Genomic DNA, 9,394 nt, shown 5'->3' on the forward strand with positions numbered 1-9,394 from the left:
TAAAAGAGGAAAAAAAAAAAAAAAAAAAATTGAGTTGTTTTGGGATTATGTTATGATAGTTGTTTGGTTTTTTATGGATGTCCAACAAGCTAAAATGGTTAATTTATTATTAGATTGCAATTTTTTATTTTCTTTTATGCATTTTTGGGGGGTGTTATGATCATTGTTTGGATTCGCTAAGAGGTAGAATTGTCTTCATTGTGCACATTATGGGAATTTGAGAATCAATATTTCAGGGTGACAGTGACAAATAAATAGGATTATCAATTGATCTTATGTGAATAAGAACTTGATGATTGAGCAGATTTTTTAGCCGTTGACAGTGACAACAAAACAAGATGTTTTAAGGATTAGTGTTGATTACCTTGCAGGTTCTTGATGCTCCTTCACTCCAAGATGATTTCTACTTGAATCTTGTCGATTGGTCCTCGCAGAATGTTCTTGCGGTTGGCCTCGGAACTTGTGTTTATCTTTGGAGCGCTTCAAACAGCAAGGTGTGTCAAATTAGGCGCTACAAACTTGTCAATTTCTTGGGCAAAGGGCAAAAAAAAAAGAAGGAATATAGTAAAATAAACATTTCGTTGTTATTTCCAGGTAACCAAGTTATGTGACTTGGGACCTCAGGATGGCGTCTGTTCTCTTCAATGGACTAAGGAAGGTTCCTATATATCCATTGGTACATGTCTTGGTCAAGTTCAGGTACCTTGTTAAATCAAACCATATATTAGTTATGTATTTGAAGGTTTTCAAATTGAATTTGTAAGAGGGCATTTTTAACAACATTGATATAGATTTGGGACGGAACTCGCTGTAAGAGGATCAGAACTATGGGTGGTCATCAGACAAGAACTGGCGTCCTGGCGTGGAATTCGCGTATTCTGGCTTCAGGAAGCAGGGATAGAAACATACTTCAACATGACATGAGGGTTTCAAATGATTATATAAGCCAGCTTGTTGGCCACAAATCTGAGGTGGAAGAGTTTTGGAAAATATCATCTGAACCTGCAACATTGGCTTACTTATGGTGTAGAAAGTTTGTTAAATGTCTTTTTTGTTCTTCTGTGATAGGTATGCGGGTTGAAATGGTCAAGTGATGACAGGGAACTTGCATCTGGTGGAAATGATAATCAGGTATCCCTATCTCTCATTTGTCTTTACTGATAGAATTTATGATAAATTGTATATTCAGATATTATAATGACAAAATCAATATAATATCAAACTAAATCAATATAAAATCTATCAACACTTACTTTTATGATATCCTAAAATATACTTAACATTTTACAAAAATAGAGTTGTTTAAGAAGACATTTATTTATATTTTTCTTATATCTTCACCGGTGTTTCTACCAAATAGCAATGATTTCAGTGCTAACAAATTCATGTCTTGTTTATATGTGCAGCTACTGGTATGGAATCACCACTCTCAGCAACCCATTTTGCGATTAACTGAGCACACGGCTGCAGTTAAGGCCATTGCTTGGTCACCTCACCAGAGCAACCTCCTTGCTTCCGGTGGTGGAACTGCCGACAGGTGTATTCGCTTCTGGAATACGTCAAATGGACACCAATTGAACTGTATTGACTCTGGAAGTCAGGTTTACTTCTCATCCTTAGCTCTATTATGAGGATCCATATCTCCAAGTGGATCTCATCTCACAAGCTTAATAATATGTAGGTGTGCAACCTTGCTTGGAGTAAAAATGTGAATGAGCTAGTGAGTACTCATGGGTACTCCCAGAATCAGATAATGGTATGGAAATACCCTTCATTGGCAAAGGTTGCAACTCTAACTGGCCACAGCATGAGAGTTCTATACCTAGCAATGTCACCTGATGGACAGGTACTGCATCTGTCTATTTATCAAAAGTCATGTAACAACTGAAAAACTGAATCTGTTTTCTTTTCCCACACAAGTTTCTTGTCCATCATTTCTCATCTATAAGTATATAACATGCTAACCATTGCTAGATGCACAGGGTTGAACTTTGTGCTTCATGCACTATAATGTAACAATGTTAACCTGGTGCAACTGCATTGTCTGTAATTGCTTCTCTAATTTCCATGGTTTCTAAGTTTTTTTTTTATGGATTGTGTTGCAGACAATAGTGACGGGTGCAGGGGATGAAACACTACGATTTTGGAATGTTTTCCCATCAGTAAAAGCGCCCGCCCCTGTCAAAGATTCAGGGCTTTGGTCACTGGGACGTACACAGATTCGTTGAGGAAGAGGAACTACTAATACTACCAATTATCACTGTATATTTTTATTGATGATACTTACACGAATTATGTGTTTTGATGCTTGTGATTATCTATATCTTTGTGAGGAACAATGTTTTTATAAACTACAAAGTCATCAAATCAAATAATCAAAACCATCGCATTTCAGAAAGTACTGAGCTAGAAAATAATAATTGAATCAGAACTTTAAAACAAAATCTATTTCTCTGCTTCTGGCTTTAAACCTAGACAGATCAAATAAATCTCTCTTGATGAAGGCCTTGTGGCTTTAGGTCTCAACCATGAAGATTTTCTAAACAATGGCTTAGAAATCTGGCTTATTTCTGCAATGTAAACATTTGAGAAGTTAGACAAAAATTATGCAACCAAAAATCAGCAATTTGGAACAATAAATGAACCACACCACCTTTTGCATCTTCGCTCTCCAAAAGCTTTATAAGAAGGTTCCCACCAACTTGCAACACTCCAGTTTCCGCCAAAGTGGATGGATCATCATGGCTTTGCTCACCTTCCCGATTATCATCACCGTCAGCATAAACTGACAATGCAGCTCTTCTGCCAACAGCCAAATCCAATGCTCGCATCCCTAGCTCCACTGACAGAGCTGCATCTTTAGTTGTGATTCCAGAAACCAAAGGGCACATGTCCGAAAGTATCACAGAAAACCCTTTTTGCTGAAAAGTCAACAGTATTACATTTAGGAATGGTGATTGTTGAGCAAAACCACCACCAAAAATTCGGAACCCTAATTCCATAAAATGTTTGTTCAGCATTTTGCCACAACAAAGTCGGTCCATTTTCTTTTATTTGGTAAGTTTCAAGTAAGAGAGGGTACCTGTGGAGAGAGAGCTCTAAGTTGGTGAGAGGGTAGGGTCATGACGTCAGTAGAGATGGTTTTCACCCTTGAATCACAATGAAGAGGAGGAACCTTCACCTTCTGTTCTGCACCACGAGCACTATTCAATTGACATGTTGTGTTTCTGTGGAAGAGAGAGATGGAGGTTTGGGTTACCTTGAGATCGATGCCGAGAACGGAACCGCCATGATTGGGAGGACCGAGGCTCTGGCAAGCGACTTGAAGCCAAGCACCCGGAGCACAGCCGAGGTCCAGTACGGATGAGCCAGCCTTGATGAGCTTGTGCTGCTTCTGTATCTGTACCAACTGTTAACTCAAAGTTAGTTAGTTAGTTAGTTAGAAGAAGAAGGAACAGAAGTTTCGAGAACCTTGAAGGCAGAGCGAGCAACATAGCCAAGGCGCTGAGCTTCCTTGTAGAAGAAATCGGGTGCCCCCGCCGCCCCTCCCCCCATCCCGATCCCTTTTCAAGGTTTAAGGTTCAATGAAACTTGCACATTTCCTTTTCAGACTAATGTTTTAAAAAATTTAATAAAAGAATTAATTTACACATGCATCTAATTACTTAATCACATTAATAAAAATAATTATTTTATATTATCATCTAAAAACACGAATTTATTATATCCATTAGTATATTAAAATTAAACTCTTATCTTCTAATTAGGTCCTGAACCTCTCTTTAGTTTTTACTCTTCTTAAGAAAATAAACCTACAAGAACAAGTGCAAGAATATGACAAGATAGAGAAAAAAATCAACAATAAAAGGAATCAACAGCACTTTCCTATTTCTTTGCTATGCTGTCATGTTCATTGGACAGTTCTACTTACATTCAAGAAATTGAAAGAACATAGTTAAGTTCCTACCATAACAATCTTATTCCTTCAAATCATTTACAAATGCCAACACCTCAATGCAACTAAAAGGCTGGCAATGAATTTGGTGAGAGAATATTACAAGGGAATTGAATCAAAATGTACAAGTTCGTTGCATAAGTCAACAACATCAACCATTTTCTTTCTTTCTATATAATCACAAGTGGTTGGACGGCACCAACACTGAGTTCTTCAGCAGAAGCTTCTGGAGTCTTCATGGTAAGAGCCCGGTTCTTGCCATGCCCATGCTGCTTGGCTTGGTGGTGACACCAGTAAGCATGTGCAGTCAAAACCCTATTCAACAGATCCTGGGGAACTGGCTCTCCTCTCCTTTGTTGAGGCGAAATTTTTGCAGTGTGCACTAATGTTTTCCATTTATCCTGAATACATGAATAGGTCAAATCACTTGGCAATCAAACAATAACCAAAATAACAAGAATAAGATTATCTATAATAAAGATCAGTTTGTGTATTGGAGTAAAATAGAGCCAATAACTTTTGACCAATAGTTGACCAAAACACTCAACTTTTAATATTCTGTTAGCTTTTGCAGACATGAATTCAATATACTTTGCACCCTCATTCACAAATTGACAGAGAACATGCAGACATGAGTCTTTATACTTTGCAACCTTTTATGAGTGTTGGCTACATGTTGTGCTCATAAAATTAAACAAAAACCTAACTGTAACCTCATTTTTTTTTCTGTGCAAAAGAGAACCGAATTCAATGCAAATCTACTAGTCATTTTCACAATAATGCAACCTAGATGGACTTCAGCATCCAAAGAAAATGAGGCAAACTTTAAGATGTTAATCCATGTTATACAATGTTACAGTGGAGGAAGTCAGTATACACAGATTAAACATGAACTCAAAAATAGTCATAATACAAAAAATGAAACAATTACGAATTAACATAACCATAACCATATTGAATCCCAATTTTTAACATCTTTCAAGAAATAAACTGAGTAAAGTAAGTAGCTCTTATAGTTAAGGAAACTGTCTGATATACCTTAAGGTCTACATAAGTTCTATGGTCTGCATTCTCAAAAGCTCGCAACTTTACATCACGCCACCTGCATCATGAAAAAACATAGTCAGCATCCCAGAATTCCTGTCTATATATGCAGTTGAAGCTGATAAACATCAAACCTTCCAGTTCCAAGTTCCTCAACTGCCTCCACAAGTGCTTCTACTTCAGAAACAGAGAAGGGTCTCCTTGTTCGACGCTGTACAAGTTCGAGGCGCTTAGTTTTCTGACTCACAGGAACCGTAGCTAATGCTTCTGGGCTCCTAGGTGGAACAGCAACTAGCACTCTGGAATCTGGTGTTGTTATGTCAGCTATAGTGTCAGTCGGAGAAGTTGTTCGCTCGTGGTTACTTTCAACAAAGTTCTCTGTACTTATTGGCAAAGACAAATCCTGTAAGCCATGAGTTGTCCCTTATATATATATATATATATCTTAGGAATTTTTGGTGCTTTCCATTATTAAGTCATCATAACCGCTATGGCAAAAGAAACCATCTTATCCACTTGGGTTCACCTGATAGGCTGAGATGTTTCACATTGGGAAGGATCGCCGAGACAATCAGCTGGAGAATCTTGAATAGAATTGGGCTCCAGTGTGAAACCAAGTTTATTCAACTTTTCTTTACGGCATATACCTGTCTGCAGTAGAGTTCTGTTGTCATCTCTAACTTTTTTACCCTGAACAAGAACACCAACATGCATTCCGCTTCCAAGTAAAGTCATCACTGCCTCCATTACTGTCCTCTACAAATATTTGCAAGAAATAAAAAATACATTAACAAAAACAATGTCCTTTGGCCACTTCATTGTGTTGATGAAACTCGATGACAACAATAATAGAATTTTTTTTTTCTAATAAAAAATAGAATTGATAATCATACCTTTAATGAACCAACAGTTGCAGTTTCAGGAACATCAATATAAAGCTCTGGTATCTTGAATGACTTAATGCTGAACTTCACTGCATAATTACATGGTATACACAATCAATTCCTATAGGGTGCAAAGATCAACCAAGCAAACCAAAATTGATATGAACATCAGGCAATAAATACCATGAGAATCCTTAGACACATGCAGTTTTGAAGATGATCTATGGCTGTCTCGATCCATTCCTTTCTTAGGCAAATTAGATACACTATCACTGCTGAATCCTCCATCAGATGTTAGCACTGAACCCCGATCAAAGAATTTCCTCCTCTTGAATAGTGTGTTATGCTGTGATCTTTCAAATCTGCAACCAATCTTCCTCGTATCATACAGTGGTTTAACTCCCTCTTCTGCAAATAATGTTACTTTTAGTGAAACTGAATCAACCCAGACTCATTGACATAATATACATCAGGTAATGACATATTTGATAGCCGATAATTTGTTAAAACTTTACCAGATCTAGAATACTCATAATCCTTCAACTTTGGTGCAGCCTTCCAGTATTTATAAGCTAGCATCTTCCTCAATTTTCGGCGTGCAATGAGTTGAGGAGACCTAAAAGCCTTTGGCTTGGTGCAAACTTTTTTGCATCTTAACAGTTTTTCGTCATCATCTCTAAAACCTAACTTAATATCATTCCCATTCCTTGGAAAGGAAATGTTGGGAAACAATTTCCTACAATATGGACTATTAACATTATTTTTTGTGTCAATTAGTGCAGGAGAGTTAACACACAGTTCTAATTGATCCTTCACACTAAACTTATTATCCAAATATGATTTCTTCAAGCCTGAACCATTCGCCCCATGTTCCACCCTAAATCCATTTTTTACATTACCATCAGATGACTCTTCAGGTACTTCCGATAACCTATGAGAATGATGTCCAAACTTACTCTCCAACTTGAAAATCTCGGACTTCACATCAGTTTCATCTTTCCCCCAACAGTCGAAATTATTATTATTATTATTTGAAATGCACTCTAGCACACAATCAGTCTCAGCATGCTCAAGGCGCTTCTGACCGCTCTTTGGTGTTCCAGCCTCAGATATAAAAATACTCTCCACACTACTTCCACGATGAATCTCCTCTGCTTTTAATGGTCTAACTTTGTCCTGACTTCCCTTCTCGACAACACCTTGGCTAATGGCAGGTTGATGATTTCCTTCAGAAGCATTGCTTGACGCAGAACTTTCACCCTCAAGCAACAACTTGCCCGCCACAGATGCCAGTATTTCAAATGCATAAGCTCGGCCATCCTTAGCAGGTTTCTTAGAGGCACTCCTCCTCTGAACAATTTCAAACGAAGGGATTATATTCGAGGTCAAAACAATCTCAAAAGTAAGGAAGAAAATAAGTTGCTATACTGTAGCAATTACTTACTCTTACAGATCTAGGAAATCTAGGTACAAATGGGACCTGAAAGCCCCTGAATCCATAATCTACCTTCCTCTTCAACACCATAGCAGGAACACATATAGCTCATCAAATAACCATAAGCATCAATATGCCAGAACCTTCTGCGATAAAATTGAACAAAGAGACATCTATCAGTATGTTTTCATAAATCTTGCTAGATTTTTCATATTAGGGGAAAAATCATATTCCACTAGATCAAGAAGATAACATCAGCAAGTGGCAAATATTTCAGCAAAACCAATATCAGACAACCACTACAATTAGATACTTGCAACAATTCCGTAGCAGGAGTTGCTTATTGAAAAATCCATGCCCAAAAGGTTATTGGTTAACCAAATATATTGCTAGGCATATCAATAATGTAAGGTTCAATTCACATAAGACACATTCTATCTACATAGTTCACATGAACTCACAAGGAAAAATCACAAATACTAATATTATGTTGCTTTAGTAATTAGTATAGAGAAAGGTGGGAAAACCAGTGAAAAGTAACTAAGAAATAAGCCAGATGTCAGAGAACAAAATCTGTCATAAGATCCTTTCAGCTGTTATAGGAAATTCCAGTTTCTGCCTCAAATGAAAACATAAACAACAACTAAGATTTAAGACAAGATTTTAAACAAATCAGAGCCTTCTTGATGATTCACTAATCATGACTCTTCTTGGTAACATACATAACTTAACAACAAACAAGCAAAACTGTACATGCAAGAAGGGACTGAGAAACTGATCCATATATATCAACAAACGGAGAAACCAGAAATTGATCGCAGGGAAGCACAACAATATCAAATTCAAACAAATCAGATCTCATAAATAAAAAATTGCATCCGGAAAAAAATCAAACACGTTTCAAATGGATGAAGAACCATATTAAAAGTCAACACAAGAAGGACTACGAAATTTATTAGACCTCTAATTGTGCGAGATGAATACCAAACAACCCAATTCTGCAGAATTTTCAGACAAATTCAACCTTGGACACTCCAAAATTCAACAAAATTAAAAGTGCCCATAAACCAAAAATCAAACTTCAGAAAAATCCCAGTTCCATCATAGTACAACTTCCATAATCAGATCTCAAACTCCCACTCCGAATTCCAAGACCAAATTTTTCAAAACCCAAAACAATTAAAAAGAAAAAATGAAAACAACAAAATTTCGTAGAAGTTGTCATAAGTTGTCGTGATCCCCGCATCTCCAAAATTCAATGAGAATTATACAAAAATCAGGCCCAAAAAAAAAACCGCTCTCCACAGGAACCCCAAGATCAAAGATGATGAGAAGAAGAAACAGTACCCAGAATTCAGAAACAGAACTCACCTCTTCAATCACGAATTTGCAATCAAGTAACGAAATTTGCAAGGAAAACCATAATTCTACAGCGAAAATGCACCAACTTTGGATGAATAATAAGAAAATTCAAAACCCGGGAACTACCCCACAAATGAAAAATTGAAAACAGAGATCTAAAAGGGAATTTGAAATCTAGAATCACCAAAAAGCTCTACTTTTTTTCGCTCTGTTTTTTTCTCTCTCCCCCACCTTCAAGTTTTCGTTTTGAAATTTTTAATTTTTCTTTGTTGAGAGTGAATAGAGAGATTTAAGCCTTAAACCCTTTAATTATACCGTCATCAATTCATCATCTTTCTGGATTTTGGCCACACAACCGGATCAGCAGGTAAAAGTGCATCCAACGTTACCGGCAATAGAAGGTCAACCTCTCCAAAACCCCCACTCCCAAATCCCAACCTCTACCTGTGTTTCTTATTTGGATAAAGGAGGAACTGCCACGTGGACCCTTCACTCTGTTGTAGTACAGAAACCTTTTGAGAGAGAAGAGAGTTGGACAAATGTTAGAACAGGGACATGTGTCCTCCATAAACGTTGCTTTTTCTTCTTGTTTTACTCTTAGGTGGTCCACTTTTTTTCTCCATTTTTTTTTATTTTATTTTTTTAGCTTTATTTTTATTTGGTTTATGATTTGTGGTGATGGTTTTTGGGGGAATGGAAGGGGATAAAGTTTAT

At 37.0% G+C, this 9,394-nt stretch overlaps 3 protein-coding genes across 4 annotated transcripts in view; 1 reads left to right on the forward strand and 2 right to left on the reverse strand.

Annotated features, from left to right (window-relative positions):
• LOC107609332 (protein FIZZY-RELATED 3) overlaps positions 1 to 2,392 on the forward strand; it is a 3,257-nt gene extending 865 nt beyond the window's left edge. The window contains exons 2-8 of the mRNA XM_016311250.2: positions 372 to 494; positions 595 to 699; positions 792 to 971; positions 1,069 to 1,131; positions 1,407 to 1,601; positions 1,682 to 1,846; positions 2,106 to 2,392. Coding sequence (XP_016166736.1) covers positions 372 to 494; positions 595 to 699; positions 792 to 971; positions 1,069 to 1,131; positions 1,407 to 1,601; positions 1,682 to 1,846; positions 2,106 to 2,228 — 954 coding nt within the window. The 3' untranslated portion in view covers positions 2,229 to 2,392. The remainder of the gene's footprint in view (positions 1 to 371; positions 495 to 594; positions 700 to 791; positions 972 to 1,068; positions 1,132 to 1,406; positions 1,602 to 1,681; positions 1,847 to 2,105) is intronic.
• On the reverse strand, positions 2,243 to 3,620 carry LOC107609333 (ribosomal RNA large subunit methyltransferase E). 2 transcript variants are annotated; one of them, XM_016311251.2, is made up of 5 exons: positions 3,472 to 3,620; positions 3,260 to 3,409; positions 3,083 to 3,184; positions 2,654 to 2,921; positions 2,243 to 2,570 (listed from the first exon to the last, which is right to left on the reverse strand). In XM_016311251.2, the coding sequence occupies exons 1-5, from the start codon at positions 3,553 to 3,555 to the stop codon at positions 2,446 to 2,448; spliced, it is 729 nt and encodes a 242-aa protein (XP_016166737.1). In that variant the 5' UTR covers positions 3,556 to 3,620; the 3' UTR covers positions 2,243 to 2,445. The 2 variants fall into 2 exon arrangements, with proteins under 2 accessions (XP_016166737.1, XP_016166738.1); XM_016311252.2 differs by having other exon boundaries at positions 3,260 to 3,400; positions 3,472 to 3,587.
• Positions 3,856 to 8,968, reverse strand: LOC107609142 (telomere repeat-binding protein 3-like). The gene is given in 9 exon segments (XM_016310988.2): positions 3,856 to 4,356; positions 4,994 to 5,057; positions 5,134 to 5,402; positions 5,486 to 5,755; positions 5,893 to 5,972; positions 6,067 to 6,291; positions 6,399 to 7,233; positions 7,328 to 7,464; positions 8,690 to 8,968. Coding segments are annotated over 8 exon segments (2,055 nt in total). The 5' UTR covers positions 7,409 to 7,464; positions 8,690 to 8,968; the 3' UTR covers positions 3,856 to 4,125.

This window comes from Arachis ipaensis, chromosome B07 (genome assembly GCF_000816755.2).
Source record: "Arachis ipaensis cultivar K30076 chromosome B07, Araip1.1, whole genome shotgun sequence".
Classification (NCBI taxonomy): domain Eukaryota; kingdom Viridiplantae; phylum Streptophyta; class Magnoliopsida; order Fabales; family Fabaceae; genus Arachis; species Arachis ipaensis.

What these genes read in the sequence shown, in the direction of transcription:
- LOC107609333 (XM_016311251.2), bottom strand. Translation starts at nt 3,555, where the DNA reads ATGGGGGGAGGGGCGGCGGGGGCACCCGATTTCTTCTACAAGGAAGCT. An exon ending in TTAGAGCTCTCTCTCCACAG is followed by an intron (nt 2,922 to 3,082) that starts GTACCCTCTCTT and finishes TTGACTTTTCAG; the next exon opens with CAAAAAGGGTTTTCTGTGAT. An exon ending in GGAGAGCGAAGATGCAAAAG is followed by an intron (nt 2,571 to 2,653) that starts GTGGTGTGGTTC and finishes TTTACATTGCAG; the next exon opens with AAATAAGCCAGATTTCTAAG.